General features: G+C 39.0%; 1 protein-coding gene across 3 annotated transcripts in view; it reads right to left on the reverse strand.

Annotated features, from left to right (window-relative positions):
* Positions 1 to 11,792: 11,792 nt before the first annotated feature.
* Positions 11,793 to 23,009, reverse strand: part of KSR2 (kinase suppressor of ras 2) — a 683,331-nt gene continuing 672,114 nt past the window's right edge. Inside the window, exons 20-21 of one of the 3 annotated variants that reach the window (XM_077462057.1) lie at positions 15,839 to 15,972; positions 11,793 to 12,924 (exon numbers count right to left, since the gene is read on the reverse strand). In XM_077462057.1, the coding sequence (XP_077318183.1) occupies positions 12,918 to 12,924; positions 15,839 to 15,972 (141 nt within the window). In that variant the 3' untranslated portion in view covers positions 11,793 to 12,917. Of the gene's footprint in view, positions 12,925 to 15,834; positions 15,973 to 23,009 lie in introns of those variants that run through there. The other 2 variants (XM_077462058.1, XM_077462059.1) reach the window with 2 other exon arrangements.

A 23,009-nucleotide genomic window follows, 5' to 3' on the forward strand; every position in this document is an offset into this window, starting at 1 on the left:
GTCCTGTGAATCTGTTCCTGCAGCTGCAGTATTAACTTTTGTTTTAGAGTCCCAATCAGAAATTAGTCATTTTCACTTTCTTAAAAGTATAATATTTTTACAAAGTGCAAGAAAAAGCTGGGTTCACATGGCACCCAACATGAGGGATGGCATCTCTGCCAAAGGCTCCGTCTTGATGGGGATATCCCCTGAAGACATCATTGGACAAAACCCAACAGGGCGGAAGCTTTGGCAGTAAAGTTATCCTACATGGTAGGGTGGCGTGTGATCCTGGCTTTTTTACACTCTAAAAGTATGATACTTTTAATAAAGCCACACAGATTACTCTGGCAATTCACTATAGAGTACTGCATTTTCTACATATATGTGGCTGTTGTTTGGCTGGTACCGGACCAAACAGAGTGGCTGGATGCCGCTCTAGGGCGAAGGTTATCTCATCAGCTGCATTGCTTTGGAGACAAAGTGTAGCGGATGACATTTTGGACAAAGTGTCATTCATGTCTAAATTTATTTTTTGCCTCCGGACAGTAGTGGGGTTCAGAGGTTTAATTATGTAGGTTAACTTTGACATCAGTTTGGCTGGGCTGTGTTAGAGTTCTGCTTGGTCATGTGTATAGTGAGGTGCACATGACAAGCCAGAACCAGGCCTGGTTGGACGTTTTGGGTATCAGCTTCCTCGGAAACCAATCGGTGGGTGTGCTGGGCCCCGCTGAGGAGGGGTACTTAAGATGTTGGAGTCATGTGTTCAGGAGGAGTTTGTGAGGCCCGAGCGGTCTGTTCTTGTTTCCTGGACCGGGGTAGCCCCGCAAGGGGTCCCGGTCACGGGGTGTTCGACATGCTTCTGTTGGATAGCCCCTAATAGACCCGTCTGGTCTGGGGCAGGGATCCGTCTGTTCCCAAAACGGCTGGTCCGAGGCGCAGTAACTAAGGGAGGATTCAAGGTGTCCGGGTGGGCTCTCGGCTTGCAGGGGCACCACAGCTCATGAAAGTGACCGGGAGAGGACTCTTTGGAGGAGGGCCAACAAGCTGGCATCCTTAGAAGTGCCTGGTTACTGAGTTGGGAAGGACATTGACGAATCCACGCTTTTTCCAGTACTATCAAGGAGACAGAGAATGTTCCAGGTACTGAGGAAAAAGGTTTCTGTTCACTTTCAGTTACAACTTGTTCAAGGTCAGAGATTTTACAAGTTCTGAATCAAAGTGCTGACTGCCATAATCTCTGGCTAGAGATTTGTTCAGCCTTGAAGCGCCCAGCTGAGAGTGGCTACTCTCTGGGTGGTACTAGAGACTTTGTTATGTCTGCAGTTCAAGATGCCTGAGTTCTTCACCCTTGCCCTCTGTTCCCATACGAGACTGTGTTGTTGGATATTACCCCTGCAAAATAAAACCTTTCAAAAGGACTTTATTGGTGTCAGCATCCAAAGTTGTTGGGTATCAACCCTGGGAACCCCTAGACGTGGAAGAACAAGCCAACCGGAGGTAACCGGTAAGACCAAAAGTTAGGGCCGCCCTACAAAGGGTTATGGCCGCTACAAAAGCGCCTGTTAATACCATGCAGATAACAAGAGCACATGACCTCAAAAGTGTTAGAGGTCAAATCCTTCTGGTAAGCAGGTGGTGTGTGTTTTTTTTTGGGAGACGCTGCACAGAAGCCTGTGTAAATAGCTCGCAATGGATTCACACAAGTTCCTCTCATCATGTTTGCACAGAACATTTTGGAAAATGTATGAAATGTTTTCCGGACTTTATTACTTACATGAGCACTTGATATCATTTTTGCACAAGGTTGTGGTTTGTAGAGAAGTTGGCACAAATATCCGGCAGCGAAATTTGTACACAAAATTTGTAGTATATTTTCCCATGTGAAATTTTATTTATTTGCACCAGCACATTATAATGTATATTTTTATCAATTATTTGTGATATTTAAAATGTTGCTCTTTAATGATTCTATGCACTTGATGTGATTGATTGATTTTTTAAGACTGTGATTGCAATTTTACACAATAGTGAGGCACTTTTCATTTAAAGGGATAGCGCACCCAAATTTTCTATGTTTAAAGTCTCTAGTTGCTTTGTTGGTCTGCTTTTTATTTTTAAAACAAGTACGGCATTATATGTATAGAAACACTATGGCACAGAGGTAAACCAATTACATTTCAGGAGACAGTCCAGTCATGCAGGCAGCAGACAGTTTTTTGGGAATGTCTAAAGCAAGCTACAGATAGTTCGAATTTCAACCAGTTTAGCAGGGACCAGATCTATGGGCAGCCTAATTGGACCTAAGTCAATTCATTGATTGACTTGGGTACAATTAACACGTTGGATTTCTAACATGAGATTATTTCCAGTGGCTATAGCCCCTAGCAATAATCACTGTGTTCTCCCAGCAGGGATGGCTCCCTGAGCACCCCGGCTGGGAGAACACAACAGTACCATGGGGGGTATTTCCCCATCAACATTGACTGTGTTGATGGGGGCAATCAAATGGTCTTCTTTCCTGCAACCCCTGGTTGCAGGTAAGAAAATTGCATAATCTATGGTCAGCCTAATTTAATTGTGAGGCAACATAAAGTTGATGTTATTTGTAATCACCTTGCTGTTGATTTTGTCTAGTCCTGTTTTAAACTTCAGAAAGCACATAGCACCATTTCAGAGATGTATAAAAAACTATAATACACATGTTTTGACCAACATTTAATAGTGTACAAATGCTTAAAACTATGTGCAAGATGTATTTTCTAGGACGGTGGGTTACATACTGTATAGTGCTTAGGAAACAACATTATGCATTAGCACACCAACCTCACTTTTGGCTTACTTTGGCTAAATGCTATCTAGTATGTATCTATTTAGCAAATAGACCAACTCACTTGCCTGGTGTATTGACTAATTGTTAAAGCCAATCTAAAGGCAACATTTTGAATAAAGTGTTCAGGGGTTAGAATCTCAGGCTTTACTTACTGTCTATATCCCCAATGGGAAGATTTACCCTTTATATTTGTCCTGGTGACCAATGGAACACAGACGACTCAAGAAGGGTTTTAGGTCCACTCTATTTCAAAACCTAAAAAGTTTTGGTATTACATGAAGACAATTCTGAATTTCGTAAAAGTTTTGTACTTTACTATAGATAATAAATTGTTAATTTCTTTACAAAAAAGAGCTGTGTTACTGAATTCCTGAGTAGCTGTGAAAACTGTTCCCAATTAGAACAGCAATCCAGCTGGAGGCATGGACACTTTACAAATTATCACTGACAAGTCATTAGTTACATGCTAGTAGTGCCCACAGTTTGAATAGCTGAGAGATAACACGTTAGAAAACCATGCAAATATACATGTAGTAGAATGTATACACAGTGCTTATTCTGCTGCCAAAACCAACACTTAATTTACATGTATGTAATCATTTTGTGAAATAAGTGATATCAAACAGTTATGGACGTCAAAAAATAAAAAAGCTGGAACCAAAGTTATGATGCAATCCCTTTCAAATTCTTTATTGGCATAAGTAATAGAAGACAGCGGCACTTTTACGAAACACTGCATGAGAAAACACAGGTGGGTAGGAGGAAAAAAAAAACACATTTCAAGATCAATGCACTGTCTTAGCACAAGGCAGCTCTGTCACTCATCAGATTTGCACTGAGCTGTCGCCATGCCCTTAAATTTAGCTCCCATCTGAACAGCGTTTTCTGCAGTTTGACATTCAGCTTAAAATTATAAATACTTTTTTTTTTTTTTTTAAGTGTAGAAAATGTTAGAAATGTTTTCTGTACAAAATTTACAGAATAAGACCCCTTCTATCTAATCCTGCCCTCCCCCAAAATTGATTAATTAGCAGTCTATTGAATTGTTCTTTCATGACTGCACAGTTAGTGATATCCATCTTTCACCACAATATAGGAAACTAAATATTCTACAATCTAAACAACCACATACAAATGCATTCTGTCACATAGTGAAGCCAGAACTGACAATCTTATTATAAAACTTGGCAGCCATTTAGTGTACTCAGCTAAAGTGCCTCAAAGTCCCATCATGTCACTGGTTCCCAGTCAGCTGAGGCCGATTGGTTTACTGTACAAAATGGCTGCCTGTACCGTGACAAAGCAAATGGTAGACTTTAAAGTAGTGTGTACAGTTTTTTAGCAGAGACATTTGCAGAGGGAATAAAAAGATTTGCTTCATCTGAACAAACACATAAAAGCTGAGTGTTTGGCAAGTGTATGGATGTCAGAGAATTCTTTGCTCTTCTTAACTGGAGGGGAAAATTAAGTTACTGAACTGATACCCAGCTGAGATAATGCATGTGAAAAAAAAACTGAAATTCTAATGCAAGGCAAAGGAAAATGCTGCATGTTTCAGATGGCTATGAAATGTGTTTTAGCAGTGTAATGTTCTAAGGGGTGTTCCGAGGGGTTCCTCTAAAACCTGATTGCTCTTGACTTAACATGGTGGGTCATGGCAGTCCCTCCCATCTTTTAGGTAGAATTTTTTGGGAAATAAAAATAATATTTCTACACTGAGTCAGCTAGAAAAGACCCCTAAAAGCAAAACACTTACATTCTAGCAGGAAACCTACAGTATAACATGGTCTTGTTTTTCCTAAAAAAAAAAAATGTATTTGCCTGGATGTCATACTGGTCCAAAGACTGGATTCATTTCTGGGTCACTGACATAGAACAAGAATACATAGTTCTGATATTAGTTTGACTTTCAAATCTGTATGCTTGTCCTTGGTCATTGGTTTAAAAGCAAGAAGCCAGGAAAAGCCAAGCAGCTGCTACATATCTGTCTCTGTTTTGTTTCCTTACTGACCATTGTACTCAAATGGGCACTAGCGGAAGCCAATCAAAGTGGCTCTGTGCCTTGTGATGACGTTGATAGCCAATCACAGCAATCAGTAAAACGTACTACTGTTTACACATGAGAGCTTGTACCTTCCTTTTACAACCCTCGTTTTTTGAGGCGGAGGGTTAAAGTGTCAACAACCACCATGTATGTGGTGGGGGGAGTTTAACATTTTCATTTCCATCAATGATTGTGGGATTGTTTTGGAGGGTTACCATGTGATGACCACCAATGTTGTGGGACTGTTTTGGGGGGGTTAAAAAAAACACTGACCACCAAGGATTGTGGACATTTTTTGGGGGGTTAAACTGCCACTAGTCACCAATGATTGTGGTGGCGATGGATGCATTATCCATGATATCTAGCCACACATGGTACTTTCTTCCACTAATAATGGAAGACTTAAGGGGCAACTTTTAAAGGCTAAGCACATCAAATCTTAATCACCTGAATACCAGCAATGTTTCTTCATTTCCTAAAAAATTGTGCCATAAAATAAGATCAGATTGGGGTGTCCACTTTCCAAATAGGGATCATTTTGAGGGTGTTTGTAAAATTGTGGTATTTTTATTTGATATGTGTTATAACAGAAAGTAAGAGAAACAGTTTTCTTTGTTCTTTATACATGTACAGTATATAACATATACAAATCCAGTGCTTATTTACTACCGCCAAAAAAAGGCTACATGGGGGTTATTTAGGGAAGGCAAATCCACTTTGGAGTCGCTCTAAATCTAAGGGGTAGATCTGAAATGAGTGGAAGCTTTGCTGATTTTATCATCCAATCATGTGCAAGCTAAAATGCAGTTTTTTTTATTTTCCTTGCATGTCCCTCTCAGATCTACAGTGACTTTACTTCCAAGTGTACTTGCAGTGTAAAGTGGATTTTCCTTTAGTAAATAACCCCCATGTGTTTTAAAGATATATAAATAGTTCTTTTGGGTGCAGTTTGCATGACCAAAAATTGTCAATCAAACTATCACAGCACTGAAAAATGATCTACAAAAGGAAAGGGGTAGGTACTGAGGTGGTTAAGCCACAAACACAGTGTCACATCCGTGTTAAGGTATTTGTTAACAACTTTTACCATGTGTAAATGCTGTTTATGCACATTGCGGTGTGTTAACTCTTATTTTTAATGGCACTATAATGCACACATAAAAAGCTAAAAAAGCATACCTGTCTAACATGCATGTTCTTGTGAAGCATTGGAAAAAAGTTTTTTGGTCTTTGGGTGTGCAATAAAGGCTCACTGCAAATGGACAATACACTCCAATGCTTGAAAATGTGCGCAGAAGTGTGAGTGGGGTGTTAGGAGGAATTACCTAGCCACACATAACTCTTTCTTTTGGTAGCCCAGTGAGTCACTCCATCCCCACAGCTCATTGTTTTAGCTGCATTAGAAGCATTTACTGTATACCACTGCATGTATGGTCAGTGCGTCATACACTGTGGGCAGTCACTGAATCTGGCCTTATTACTTTTTATAAGGAGGACATGAACCATTAACTTGTAATGTATCCACTTTATTGTAGGAAAGAGGTGGTTCTAAATGCCATATATTTCATAAGAACCAGTGAATGGGAGGAAATGCATGGAAAAATGCATTCACTTATGGACAATTTTATCCTAAAAAATCTTTTATGCTGATAAGCTAGCAGCACATTTTTACATATACATGTATATGTTATCTGAAATTGTTTTACGTAAATTAGCTTAAATTTAAAATTGTATTTATTTTATTCTGGCCAAACCCACCCTGATCTTTTGATCATTATGAAAAAATAAAAGTCTGGATTGTCTCTGTTTGAGCTGGAAGCATCTCCATCTAACACAAGCTAAAGAATTCAAGCCTGAAAATGTTCTGTCATTGTAAAGCCAGAGGCCATTAATATATTTACTGGGAAAGGAAGTCTACCTGAAAAAAAAATCTTTTCTCTGAGAAGGTGTTTAATTGTAGAAAAGAAAATAGGTCCTGGAATCATTCTATTCTGAAAGCTATGGTATAAAAAAAAACAATCAGATTGATTACATTGTAGTTATTGCGCAGTGCTCAGCAATAATTGATAGTAAAAAAGATCCACAAGTGTATTTGTGGGGAGTTTAAAAATAAAAAAAATGTTTAGCTCAGTGGACAAGTATTCTTTTAGTACAAAAGGGTCTTGGAGATTTTTGTTTCTTTATTTTTACATGATAATAGATAGTTAATTCATTAAAAATGAATGCCCCAAAAAAATTTAAAAGCATAGGTTCTATTATTTAATACATAGATGCACTGAGAATGTGAAGGCAAAACTAAAAATGATATTTTCATTAGTTTTTTGTCATGTTGTATTTTTTTAATGAACTCTTTATTCCAGAAAAAAAAAAAAATATATATATATATATACACACACACCAATCAGCCATAACTTTATGAACACCCAACTACTATTGAGTATATTGAGTAAGCCAACATTTTGCTCAAACAGCCCTGAACCATTGAGACTAGACCCATCACTAGACTAGACCTCCGAAGGTATGTTGTCATATCTGGCACCAAACTGTATCACTTTTTGTGAGTTGTGAGGTGGGGCCTTCATGAATCAGACTTGTTTCTCCAGCACATCTCACAGATGCTCGATGTATTGAGAATTTGGAGGCCAAACCTTGACCTTGTTGCTCAAACCATTCTTGAACCATGTTTGCAGTGAGGCAGGGTGCATTATCCTGTTGAAAGGGGCCACTGCCATCAGGGAATACCCACTAAGGGGTTTACTTGGTCAGCAACAATGTTTAGGTAGGTAGTACATGTCAAGTAACATCCACATAAATGGTGGACTGAAGGTTTCCCAACAGAACATTGTCCAAAGCAACACAAAGCCTTTGCCAGCTTGCCTTCTTCTCATACTGTATCCTGGTGCCATCTCTTTCCCTAGGTAAGCAATGCACACATACACATGGCCATCCACATAATGTAAAGTAAAATATGATCCATCGGACAAGGCTACCTTCTTTCAATGCTCCGTGGTCCATTTCTGATGCTCACATGCCCTTTGTAGCTGTCGCTGGCTGTGGACATGAGTCAGAATAGGCACCGTGATCAGTCAGTGGCTACGCAGCCCCATACACAACAAATTGTGATGTCCATTTTTTCTGTTTTCAACACATCATCTTAAATGTTATTCACTTAAACTGTCAGTGGTTATAAAGTTATGGCTGATCAGTGTATATACAGTATATATAGAGAGAGAGGAGAACAAGAGTGGTACAGGGCTAAGATGGGGTACATTTGAGAAAGCGGATAGAACCCCTTCAACCCTCCATATTAAACACAGGAATTAGCTTATTTTTTTTATTTATTTTATAGTTGAACTAGATGGACTTGTGTCTTTTTTCAACCTAACTATGTAACTATATGTAACTATGTATCTATGAGAGAAGTGTATGAGTTAATGGAAGAAAAGAGGAGACAGTCCATCTGTTGATGCTAGGAAGGAGTACAATACTGACAACCAAGGAAAGCCAGGAAATACCTTTGACATGCACAGGGCCTGTTAGAACCTTTTAACTACTTTGGTTTGTGTGCTGAAGACAAGTGTGTTGTTTTGTCTGTTTGTTAAATTTGATCATTTGTGATTGTTTTGCAGAGTAATAAAAGTGATTTTTGTTTTCATATATATGTGTGTATATCAAAAATGTGAGCCACTGCCAACAGATTGCGACTGATGCCTTCTCCTTAAGACCTGAATGATGACGTTACATAATCATTTAGTTTTAGAAACATATAAAAAACAAGGACACATTCAATTACATACAAAGTCAATTGTATTTCCCTGTGGGAAATAGGGTGCAGATGACTTGTTCCCCTTAATTGCTAGTGCCCCTGGATTCACCATCAGTGTGGTGGCTTTTGGTGGTTAACAACGACACCATTGCTTACTAGAGTGATCTCACTTTGCTGTCTGACTTTAAGAATATTGCTAATTTAAAAGTCAATATTGAAGAAAAATCTGAATATTTTAAAGGGTGCATCTGATTAAGTAAGTGGTCATGCTTTCCTAAAACAACTATGATTTTTCCACTGTAACTCTGTGTGGAATAAATTACTGTGCAAGTCCCCTTTATTTGCAAATGGCCTCACTATCTATTTTAATATGAATTGCTATTCTGTCATCTTTTTGCAAGAAATTTGATTTCTTGGATCTCATGTGTAAGCAGCTTGTGTTTTTAGCAGAATTGCTATTCCACAACACACTGGGCAGCATAACCCCAAACTTTAGTCATGGTGTAAAATAAGTTCAACAAAAAAAAAAAATCACATGCAGGGAACAATGCTGAAAATAAAATGACACATTGATGTTAGTATACAGAAATAATTAGTGACCAGAAGGTCTGCATTGTAACTTTGTAGTGGGTCTTTTTTTACATTTTCCATATATCGATATTTAGCTCATTATTGTTTAGCTTGTAATGGCCCCCCAAATAGTTTCTTCTGCACAAAACATTTGCTAAACATTGGAAATAACCCCTTTCCTTATGGTACATAAGCTGAATAGCACTAATGTGGTGATATAATGGGTTAGTAATCAATGAATAAGTTACACTGCTATATAATATATAACTAAATACATCCTCCCACTTTGAAGAAGAGGGGGAATGAGCCTTGCATTATGAAGAATATTCCCTTATGAAAGCATGGCAAGTTTACCTAACCTAAACAAAAATGTTCAAATTGAATAGGGTGGTCAATGGGGGTTGAGCCAGGATGAAGGGAATTTTCAATGAATAGAGAGAGTTTGGAGTATAAGAAAGGCCAATGGAAGCTAAACATTATTTTGAAAAGACACTGTACAAAATCCGGACTGGTGGATAAGCATTTTGACAAAATTGATCAATAAGAAATCAATGTAAAATTCTCATGTAAAAGCATGTTATAGTCTGGTTGAAAAAAGACACAAGCCCATCCAGTTCAACCAATAACCATGTGTTTATGTAAAATGTATATTTATGATAGCCCATGCAGCATTAACACAACAAAATGCCTTACGTACTTTGATAACAACTTCGTTTTTCACCACTCAGTATCATTGAGTAAATCCCTGTATTTCAATTTCAAAACTGCACCTGTTCTCTGCACTGCTTTGCTACTGAACTTAGGGGGTTCTCCACTTAAAATCAACATTTTAGCTTGCTGTGTACATGAAATTTGGCACCCTCCAAACCTAAATCTTTTTACAGCATATTTCATATTTAATATGGTGCTGACTGTGAGACGCAGAAACCTTCTATTAGCAGATTTCTTCATGATGGGGTTAACCATGATGACAGGAGGTGCATTCTAGCTCAAAAGCTTTGTAGGATAGAACCTCGTAGAACCACTAGTTAACATGTAACCTCACCCCATATTACATATTGAAAACTGAGTTTGAGTGGAGAAACCATGCCAAAATTGACCACACCTGAAATAAAACGTGATATTTATATTATATTTATATATATATATATATATATATACAGCGTGTGTGTGCATATATATATATATATATATATATATATATATATATATATATATATATATACACTGAGCAGCATTATAAATGCAACACTTTTGTGTTTGCCCCTATATATTATGAGCTAAATTTAAAGACTTTCTCTATGTACACAAAAGGCCTATTTCTCTCAAATATTGTTCACAAATCTGTCTAAATCTGTGAGCACATCTCTTTTGCTGAGATAATCCAACCACCTCACAGGTGTGGCATATCAAGATGCTGATTAGACAGCATGATTATTGCACAGGTGTGCCTTAGGCACGATGCCACAGATTTCAAAAGTTTTGAGGGAGCATGCAATTGTCATGCTGACTGCAGGAATGTCCACCGCAGCTGTTGCCCTTGAATTGAATGTTTATTTCTCTACCATAAGCCGTTGTTTCCAAAGGAGCTTCAGAGAATTCGACAGCACATTCAACCAGCCTCCCAACCACAGACCACGTGTAACCACACCAGCCCAGGACCTCCACATCCAGCATCTTCACCTCCAAGATCGTCTAAGACCAGCCACTCAACAGCTGCTGCAACAATCGGTTTGCATAACCAAAGAATTTCTGCACAAACTGTCAGAAACCGTGTCAGGGAAGCTCATCTGCATGCTCGTTGTCCTCATTGGGCTCACGACTTGACTGCTGTTCGTTGTCATAACCAACTAGGGTGGGCAAATGTTCACATTCAATGGCGTCTGTCACTTTGGAGAGGTGTTCTCTTCACGGATGAATCCCGGTTTTCACTGTACAAGGCAGATGGCAGACAGCGTGTATAGCGTTGTATAGGTGAGCGGTTTGCTGATGTCAACATTGTGGATCAAGTGGGCCATTGGTGGCGGTGGGGTTATGGTATGGGCAGGCATATGCTATGGACAACGAACACAGGTACATTGTATTGATGTCATTTTGAATGCACAGAGATACCGTCACAAGATCCTGAGAGCCATTGTTGTCCCATTCATCCACAACTATCACCTCATGTTGCAGCATGAACATCTCAGTTATTGCATGGTCAGCATACTCACCGGACATGTCACCCATTGAGCATGTTTTGGATGCTCTGGATTGGTGTATACGACAGTGTGTGCCAGTTCCTGCCAATATCCAGTAATTTCGCACAGCCATTTAAGGGGAATGGACCAACATTTCACAGGCCACAATCAACAACCTGATCAACACTATCCAAAAGAGGATGTGCTGCACTGCATGAGGCAAATGGTGGTCACACCAGATACTGACTGGTTTTTGGACCCCCCCACCAAATACAGTAAAACTGCAAATTTTAGAGTGGCCTTTTATTGTGGCCAGCCTAAGGCACACCTGTGCAATAATCATGCTGTCTAATCAGCATCTTGATATGCCACACCTGTGAGGTGGATGGATTATCTCCGCAAAAGAGATGTGCTCACAATATTTGAGAGAAATAAGTCTTTTGTATACATAGAAAAAGTTATAGATCTTTAAGTATAGCTCATGATAAATAGGGGCAAACACAAAAGTGCTGCGTTTATAATTTTGCTGAGAATATATATATATATATATATATATATATATATACACACAAACACACATACAAATCAAACCCCTGCCTCATATAGGGTGGGGTTACACAAGTAAATAATGTACTGTGGTACTGCTACCAAGACATGGCAACATTATATACTTGTACTTAAATGTCTTTATCTAATTCAAATAGTTTTTCCTCTGTAGTGGTTAGTTTTAACATGTGTTCAAGTATGAAGATTTATTCTCTGTGTACATGTCCTTTGTACTGCATAAGATAAGCAGCATGCTGCCAGTAACTTAATCTAAGAACACAAATAGACACAGATAAAACACAATAATTCAAGACATTTTGCAATCATTCCGGTCACCAATGTACAACCTTCATTCAGTCAGTCAAATGCCTAAAACTGTACAGAGTCTTCACATTTTCTACTCAGGTTCGTTCATCAAAAAATCATCTTAAAAAAATAAAATTGGTGTTTTGGAATTCCTAACATTTATCCCTTTAGATAGTGAAGGGCATACTCAAGGAATTTTCCTTCTCGACGACAAGATTTATTTTTCCCTTAATACATTTACTGCTAGAGAGGACTGCAAAGCCATGATGTCACACTATCCTGTTTCTAGCCTATCGAGGTGCATAAACATGGTCAGTTTTAGAGGTATGTGCATAACTGGCCCTCATATATCAATACAGCGCATATAGTGACCATTGAGAACGTCAATTGCTCCAGCCAGATCATACATTTTCTATCCTCCTTCTAGTGCTCCAGTCTCTAAGGAGAGGTGAACTTCCCTTAGTAGCACTTCAATCCATTGGTTGGCTAAGGCGGATGAGGCAGCACTGGGCTCGCTCTCGCTTTAGAGTGCAATACTCCCACCTGCTCTTAATCTTCACTGCCTTTCCTACAATTTCTTCCTCCTTCAGATTTCCCATAGCTTGAGGGGAAGAACAGTAGTGTTCAGGGCAGGGAGAAGGCAGATGTAGAAGAGGGGATACCGAGATGCTAATGTACCACACCCGATATCTGTCACAGCCTGGAAAAAATTAAAGTCATAGTTAGTCTAGATATTTAATATAATATGCAGAGTAGGGTAATTGAGACTAAGCTTGCAATTGAGACTAAGCTTGGCGGTACATAGGCGGAGAGGGCTGCTAAGTGCTGCTTTATCTTTGCACCCCTTCCCTGGATCTACAATTGATTTAGTCACTAATAATACATCAAATCATGCAATAGATAACGCAAGCAACCATTTATTTAAGCTGCACACCTGGTGTGACACTAATACAAGTGCATCTTCCTTTTCAGCTGTTCCGCATCTGAGTAGATATGTCTACATTCAAAATCAGGTAAGGCCTATACACAGACCAACAACTGGGAGAGAAGAACTAAAATGGCCTTTTCTATTAATAATTGGCCCATGTATAGGCACCTGAACAGTTAAGTTTTCTGGACAATACTTCAACACATACAGAGCTTGGTCAAGCATTAAGTTGTACATTACTGTACAGCTGTACATTAACAGATGCTATCTTAAAAAAACTTCTATATGATAATTAATCTACCCAAAGAAAGGTAATCGAGTTGCTTTACAAAACACATATAGGCTGTACACTTTCCAAGGGAATTTTCCCTTAGGTTCATTTATAAGGTGGAGCTCTGCCAATTTACAATAAAAAAAAAAAAAATTCCTTACACGTGAATAGGGTAGTTTTTGCAAAGTGAGTTTTCACCATGTTCTCTAAACTAAGGAACAATTCTCTTGCAAAGTGGGCAGCCTTTTTACATTCAGTAAATAAACCCCAATGGGTTGAAAGGGGTCAGCTACAAACAGCTATATTACCACAGGTGATCAGGGGCATATAGCAGATGTTGGTGGGTCGGACATCTGCTCATAACTGCAGGGAATCGCTGGATATGTAGGTACATGCGAACAGCTGTGGCTCCTGTCAACCTATTATTGCTTTGTACAGGCTTCCCAGCCGCAGCTGTTCGCATACACCTGTAATCACAGCAACAGAAATCCTCTCTATGTTCCTAATCACCCTTGTGAATGTAGCCTTACAGACCCAAATACACTTGACGTATCACCTGACTCTTCAAATTCAACAATGAACTTGGCCTATTTGCAGGTTTTGTTTTATAGGAAGATTACATCTATTACATTTCTAAAACACGTATTACATTTTAAACATCCTTGGATCTGTAGATTCTTTATTTAAAGTGTGTCCAGCCCAAATGTTTTCTTTTTTTTGGAAAGCGTGGGCTAGGCTTAGAATTTCAGATGGGTTATTACTGCTATCCAGGGTTTCATTATATAGCCTTCCCCTCATTTCCTAACCTGATTACAATGTTTTACCAGACAAGAAGTGAGGGGAAATTCTAACAGCAACACAGGCAGAAATATAAACATTTTCCTTCTTTCGTAGAGCAGGGTTAGAAGTCCTGTTTTATTATTTCCTGTGTTTTCACTGCAAATGTTCCTGCAATTCTTATCCAATTTCATCGGATAGAAATTGCGGGAAAATTTGCAATGGAAATTGTCACCAAAACAAAAAGCCCCAGATTAAACAAAATAAAGTTTTTGGCTTGGCATATACTAGAGTGCTGCTATACTAAAGGTAAATAGGCTGTTTGCTAGTGAAAAGTTTAGTGAATCTGATGAATTTTTACTTTGCAAAGGATGCTTGATCACGTGCATGGAAAATAAAAGAAAACAGTATTTTTGTTTGCATATGATTCAATGATGGAAGTCAGCAGAGCTTCACTTCTCTCACTAAGCTCTGGGGATAATTTCCTTGCAAAGTTCAACTTCCCTTTCAAACTCAAATGCCTATTCACCTTCAGGAAATCAACCCCTTTATATCAATTTCCCATACAATGTAAACCGGGGGTCAGCAACCTGTAGATCACGATCTACCAGTAGATTGTGGACAGGTGACTGATAGATCTTGGTCTGGGTTTGCTGACCTGCCATTCCAGAGCATCAAATAAAGTGCAATGCAGCAGGAATACTTGTAAAGTTATAGCTGTAGAAGGGAGCAAGAGTCATATGAGCCGATGCCTCTCTGTAGCGCTGGCTCCTGTCCCATGCGGAGTGATACCAACTGCACTTTACCTCTTATCCCAGCTAGTGGTCTCCAGAGTGGTGCCAGTGGTGAAAGAAGAGATCTTCAGGTCAATGTGAAGCAATATAATAGTATAGATTTGCTTTCACACTAATGTGCTGCGGTTTACCCACACCGTGGGTGCAGTGCAGTGTACCTGCAGCTTTCCTGTGGGTTTGCTGCGATTAGCCATAGACTTCTATTGTATCCTGCTGTTTTATCACCCCGAACTTTACGTGTGAACGAGCACAAGTGCTGCTCCTTTGAAAAGCGATCCGAGTGTGTGTTGATAGGTGGTGAGGAGGAGATATGTTGCCTTCTCCACCTGATTTAAACCCATGATTGCCATGCAATGCATGCATTTGTGACATGGTAGTCCTGCAATTAGAGGTTTAAATCAGGTGTGAGGAGGCAACACTGTGACCGGTGATCTTTGACTTCTCCAGTGTTTTTCAGGTAGATCTCCACCTCTGTAAGGTTGCCTACCTCTGATGTAAACAGTTCCAAAGCATTTTACAATCTTTGGAGTGTGTCTGACTGCACCTTGATTGCTTGAAAGTAAAAAATGTTGGATCGTTTCAGAGATACACTAAGTCAATGTTGCACTGCTAAAGTTATGTATTTATTGATTGCCAAAATGAGCTTGCTTAAGCTACATATTTCATTATAGAATAGTCAAAACCTTTTGTGGGTGCCTTACACTAGCAGTAAATATAAAACTATCTAGAACTAAGGCCTAACATGAAACAATGATCCTTTGCATAGATAAGTCCTTTTAAATCAAAGGACATGTAATATCAACTAAGACCTTTTAAAAACAAACAGTTTAGGTGAGTTACTCACTCGGCTGATTTCCAAAAGTGACCTGGATGAGAGAGGCGTCTGTTCCGCTTTGGCAGTTTTTCCAGCATCTCCATCAATTTGGTAAAACTTGGTCTTTCTTCTTGCTCATAGGCCCAGCAGAAAAGTAGAATGTCCTAACAAAGTATGACACAATAATATGAGCTGAGACACAGACTAGAGATATTCTGGCATAGAGGGGAAAACAATACAAAAAATGTATAACTGTGTCCCAATGGGGAGATTTCCCTTTCACTTCCTGACCCGCAGAGACAACAGGAAGTGAAGGTCAATTTCTCCAATGTAAGCAAAATCCCTCCTACAAAGTTGTCACCAGAACAAGTGTCCCTATTGTAAGATTTACGCTCTATTCCTGTTCCAGTGGTAATTAAGAAAACATTTTTTTTTCACTTTTCAGCAGCGATGATGGTCACCAAGGCTAAAAGATTGAGTGTATGTAAGACAACAATAAAAATATGGCAGGATTATTAATGCCCCTCCACTCTATCCAAGACAAATATGCTTGGCTTTAAAGCCTCCTTAAATTAAACTATAACCTTCCTTAAATTAAACATAGAAATATTGATTATTAAATCAGTTAGAAGCTCTTAGGTCGTTCAGTGGCTGAGGGGATAAACACTTGAACCTGGGTCTGCACACCAGCCACAGCCATTATTAGATTTCTATTTGATTCAATATTATGGAACATGTAATCAGAAGAATGGGAATTTCACAATGGGAGCTGTACCCCAAAAGCCAAAGTGAGTGGGAACATAACCAGTATGTATAGCAGGGAGATCTTGCCACTCTAGTACCCAAGAAAATGGGGTGACAGAGCATACCAGTCTCCATGTACAACAGACATGTCACTGTTTGTGGTCTTATCCTCTAAGAAACAAAATGGACAGGTTAATAGTCTGAAGGTGGTTTTATCTAATATTAAAGATACTGGCGCCTTTAGTTTGGCAACTGTATACCTTAACCACTTGAAGCCCAGAATGTTAAACCTCCTCCCTGTACTAAGCATTTTTTCAGTATTGTGATACTTTGATTAACAACTACAGTGTTGAACTCTGTCATGAAACATTGTACCCAAATAAATGTTATATAATGTTTAAGACCGATAAAGCTTTTTTTTGGTGACATCTAATTACCACTGTTTTTTTTTTTCATTTCAGCCTAAATGTATTCTGCTACAGTTCATTGGTTTAAAAAAGCGTATATTATTTGGACTGTGTGAAGGGTATTGAGTCTACACACTATGCCTATTTCGTTTCTTGAGGCCCTACCTAAAATGCCAAAAGAGTGCAAACCCACCCCCAAATTACCCATTTTTGAAAGGTAGATACTTTTTTGGGAAAATAAAACTTGATTTTATTTTACAAAGTTGTAATTTTAACAAGTTATTTCTCATACAAAGCATGGGCATACTTACAAAAATCAAATAAAATGCTGCACTATCCAAATTATGTCATGTGTCCACCACACACAATACTGATAATGTTATCTCTAATCAAATATTATATTAAAACCACTATAGATATATTGCAATCCTATGTGATTATATATTGTACATATATTGCAATGCTATGCAATTATATCTTCTATTTATATTGCAATCCTATGAAATTACATCTTATGACATTGTGTAACTATACATAAATCTATATAAAGTGCATCTACATAAGTTATACAAACAGTATTAAAGTTCTTAAATGTTCCACAGATAAATATAGTGCATTAAAGTGCTCTTGTGCAAAAATTCCCATGCATTAATAAGTATTCACCCTCTTTGTTATGAAGCCCATAAAAAGCTCCGGTGCAACCAATTACCTTCAGAAGTCCCATAATTAGTGAAATTATGTCCACCTGTGTGCAATCTAAGTGTCACATGATCTGTCATTACATATATATACACCTTTTTGAAAGGCCCCAGAGGCTGCAACACCTAAGCAAGAGGCACCACTAACCAAACACTGCCATGAAGACCAAGGAACTCTCCAAACAAGTAAGGGACAACGTTGTTGAGAAGTACAAGTCAGGGTTAGGTTATAAAAAAAATACCCAAATCTTTAGGAGCACCATCAAATCTATCATAACCAAATTGAAAGAAAATGGCACAACAGAAAACCTGCAAGGGACAGCCGCACACCAAAACTCATGGATCGGGCAAGGAGGGCATTAATCAGAGAGGCAGCACAGAGACCTAAGGTAACCCTGGCCAGAAGAAAGCCATTACTTTCAGCAAAAAACAAAATTTTGAGTTTGTGAAAAGGCATGTGGGAGACTCCCAAAATGTATGGAGGAAGGTGCTCTGGTTTCATGAGACTAAAATTGAACTTTTTGGCCATCAAAGAAAACGCTATGTCTGGCGCAAACCCAACACATCACATCACCCAAGGAACATCATCCTCACAGTGAAACATGGTGGTGGCAGCATCATGCTGTAGGGATGTTTTCCAGCAGTTGGGACTGGGAAACTGAGTTGAGGGAAAGATGGATGGTGCTAAATACAGGGATATTCTTGAGCAAAACCTCTACCACTCTGTGTGTGATTTGAGGCTAGGACGGAGGTTCATCTTCCAGCAGGACAATGACCCCAAACACACTGCTAAAGCAACACTTGGGTGGTTTAAGGGGAAACATGTAAATGTGTTGGAATGGCCTAGTCAAAGCCCAAATCTCAATCCAATAGAAAATCTGTGGTCAGACTTAAAGATTGCTGTTCACAAGCGCAAACCATCCAACTTGAAGGAGCTGCAGCAGTTTTGCAAGGAAGAATGGGCAAAAATCCAAGTGGTAAGATGTGGCAAGCTCTGAATTGGAGCTGTGATAGCTGCAAAAGGTGGCTCTACAAAGTAGTGAACAATAGTTATGCACAATGACTTTTTTTCCTGTTATTTTGTCCTATTTGTTGTTTGCTTTACAATAAAAAAAAAAAACCTTCAAAGTTGTGGGCATGTTCTGTAAATTAAATTATGCAAATCCTCAAACAATTCATGTTAATTCCAGGTTGTGAGGCAATAAAACACAAAAAAATGCCAAGGGGGGTTAATACTTTTGCAAGGCACTGTATGTAATCACTGTGATTGGCCACAGCAATCATATGGTACATGGCCAATTGGCCCACTACCCTGCTTTGTGATTTGCTGCATCTGAAGGACACATTGATCACAGAATGTGCATAAGCAGTGGGAGCAGGTGAATGTGGTTCACCTGATCCTGATTCATAACCATGTGTGAATGCACATGACTATGCATGGGTCAATTTACTAAAACTGGAGAGTACAAAATTTGATGCAGCTCTGCATAGAAACCAACCAACTAAACAAGCTGCAGTTGGAAGCTGAGCAGAACTGCACTAGACTTTGTACTCACCAGTTTTAGTAAATCAACCCCTGCATGAAATATATATATATATATATATATATATATATATATATATATATATATATATATATATATATATATATATATATATATGAAACATATATAAAATGTTACACATATTATATATCCTGCAAAATGCTTTGTTTTGCAACAGTCACTGCATATATTTTTAGACACATATTAGCAATGATTTTCCAGTCATCATATCTTAACAAATTACTTGGATTGTGGATAGATTCTGCTGACATCCAACTCTCAAGATTCATCTGGAAGGCCTTGCCAACATGACAAGAAAGTGCTGAGGATCCAATTTCTTTATATTGATCTTCACAATGTATCACATTTTTGGCTATGGCATAAGGCTTCCAAAGTGAACCTGGGCTTTGTCAATGCAGGATAAGTAACAAAGTATATATATATATGCTGATGAGGGGTTGGAAATTGAAGCAAAATCAGTTTCTTTGCACTATATGGGCTATAAATGTAGGTTTACTTTAGTCAGGCAAGACTTTACATCGTTGTTACCCATAGAAACCATTCCGGTCTTACCTTTATGCACTTTAGTGCAGTCAGCATGTCTGCTTATAGGTTGTCATGGGTTCCTGGGCTTTGCAAAATCGTATTTTTCCCTACAATATTAGCCAGTTAATTTCTTATCTGCACTGTTGTTTCAGATAAGAAATAACAGCTATATAATGCTTTGCTGAAAATAATTTACAGCCTCTTCAAGCTCATACTTGCACTGTATATTTAACTTTATTGAAGCTGTTTAACATATCCGCTGGCAGAACCTCTTAACCATTCCACTTCTGAGCATAACATATATTTTCTTTCTCATTAAAAATGGACTTATTCCCTACTGATGAAAAAGTTCCAGAGAGAGCTATAAAGGCTGAATTTAGAACTACATTATGAGGAATTTTACATTTGTTCTCTCATAGGATTCTTAAACAAATCATCTGTTAACAAATGTCTTTAAATTTTCATATTTTTTTAATACTAGCAGAAAGGATACATGAATTTCCCTGAAAGCCTGATTCAGCAAAAAACATTAGTGAACAGTTGAAAAAAAACAATAAAAGTGCTTAACCTGGCCTGTGACACTGGCTCTGGAGTGGCAGTTCACACTAGTGCCATGCGGGAACCAGCACGATTCTAGTGCCGGTTCCCACATTGCATAGGACTCACAGGCAGTTCACACTGCCCTATATGAACCGCTGCAGGTGTCAATAGAAAGTTAATGACACCCCCAGATTGGTAAAGCATATCACAGAGAAAACTGTCAAATGGTGCAGGAATCAGATCTCACGGGTGTTCACACCCATGCAATCTGATTCCAGTGCGGACCAAAAAAGGGTCCTAATTTGGCGCAAATGCATTGCAAATTCAGCCATACAATCTGTATGGCTGAATTAGCATCACACAGACATCGCATGTGATCTGCACAGCAGTGTGGTGTGAATCACATGCGAATATCTAACATCGCACCAGTGTGAACACTAGGTTGTACTGTCAATGGCCCCTTTTTTTTAGTTAATAATGCCATTTTACAAGGAGCCTAAAGCATTCTAATAGAAATCACAGTTTTATATGCTGATCGTCCATATTCTATTGTATTACTATAGGCAGTTGTAGAATAGCCATCAGACTCTGGGCAATTACTTGCTTTGCTTTCAACAATGGTTAGAATAAGTTAGCAACCAGGCAAATGGTATTTTTTTCTGCTGAGGAGCAACTGCAGCTCACATATGTAAAGAACAAATGTGACTGACCCGATGTTGATAAAAAAACACAAAAACAAGATACAACAAATTAACATTAATCAATAAGATTATTCATATCAAATTGATGTTATTTACATGTTTAAAAGGAAAGTATTTTCTTTTGATAAACGGAAGAATTAAGGGTTATTGGTAAGCTGCAAAATATTCCACAGAGTAGTAATAGTTCAGCATATTTGTTATGCTAATGGACTTGAAAAGATTTCTCTGTATATCTCCTAAAATACTGTATCATAAGTCTTAGCAGTCTAGGCAATCAAATAATTGTGTACATAGTCTGGAACATATTTTACTACTTCTGTAGCTGTAAACAGGAGCATGTACCGTACAGCGCTTCACTTTTTCCACATTTTGTTATGTTATTCCAAAATTGATTAAATTAAATTAAATGGATTATTTTCCTCAAAATTCTACAAACAATACCCTATAACGACAACATGGAAGAAGTTTGTTTGAAATCTTTGCAAAGTATTAACAACAAGGCTGCTTTCACAATGAGAATCTTTACAGGAGCTACAACACTAAAAATAGTGGCTGCATAGCGCCTGTAAAGAGCCTCTCCTGTCTCTTTAGTGTGAAAGCCCAAGTGCTTTCACACTGGAGTGGTGCACTTGCAGGATGGTAAAAAAGTCCTGCAAGCAGCATCTTTGCAGCGCTGTAGGAGCAGTGTATACACCACTCCTAAAGAACCCCTGCCCACTGAAATCAATGGGGCAGCGCCGCCAAACCGCCGGCAAAGCGCCACTGCAGAGGCACTTTTTCAGTCATTAGTGGGGGCTAAAAGCTCCCCGCTAGTGGCCGAATAGCTTTACCGCTGATGCCGGCTTGGTGTGAAAGCACCCTAAAAAAAAAAAAAAAATCACATGTACATAAGTATTCACAGCCTTTGCCACGACACTCAAAAATTGAGCTCAGGTACATCTTGTTTCCACTGATCATCCTTAAGAGGCTTCTGCAACTTGATTGGAGTCCACCTGTGGTAAATTCAGTTGATTTTACATGATTTGGAAAAACACACCTGTCTATATAAGGTCCTACAGTTAACAGTGCATGTCAGAGCACAAACCAAACTATGAAGTCCAAGGAATTGTCTGTAGACCTCCGAGACAGGATTGTATGGGGGCATAGATCTTGGGAAGGGTACAGAACTATTTCTGCAGGTCCCAATGAGCACAGTGGCCTACATTATCCATAAATGGAAGAAGTTTGGAACCACCAGGACTCTTCCTAGAGTTGTCTGTCTGACCAAACTGGGCGATCAGGGAAGAGGGGCCTTAGTCAGGAAAGAACCCAATGGTCACTCTGACAGAGCTCCAGTGTTTCTCTGTGGAGAGACGAGAACCTTCCAGAAGAAGAACCATCTCTGCAGCACTTCACCAATCAGGCCTGTATGGTAGAGAAGCCACTACTCAGTAAGACACATGACAGCCCACCTAGAGTTTGCCAAAAGGCATCTGAAGGACTCCCAGACCATGAGAAACGAAATTCTCTGGTCTGATTAATCAAAGATTGAACTCTTTGGCCTGAATAGCAAGCGCCATGTCTGGAGGAAAAGCAGGCGCCACTCATAACCTTGCCAATACCACCCCTAAAGTGAAGCATGGTGGTGGCAGCATCATGCTGTGGGGATGTTTTTCAGTGACAGGAATTGGATGACTAGTCAGGATATAGGGAAAAATGAATGCAGCAATGTACAAAGACATCCTTGATGAAAACCTACTCCAGAACACTCTGGCCCTAAGACTGGGGCAAATGTTCATCTTCCAACAGGACAATGACCCTAAGCACACAGCCAAGATAATAAAGGAGTGGCTACGGGACAACCCTGTGAATGTCCTTATGTGGCCCAGCCAGAGCCTAGACTTGAATCCGATTGAACATCTCTGGAGAGATCTGAAAATGGCTGTGCATTGACACTCCCCGTCCAACCTGATGAAGCTTGAGAGGTCCTGCAAAGAAAAATAGGAGAAACTGGCCAAAAATAGGTGTGCCAAGCTTGTAGT

The sequence above is a fragment of the Lithobates pipiens genome, unplaced genomic scaffold, assembly GCF_037356315.1.
Source record: "Lithobates pipiens isolate NorthernLeopardFrog02 unplaced genomic scaffold, aLitPip1_a1.2 Scaffold_3, whole genome shotgun sequence".
Lineage (NCBI taxonomy): Eukaryota > Metazoa > Chordata > Amphibia > Anura > Ranidae > Lithobates > Lithobates pipiens.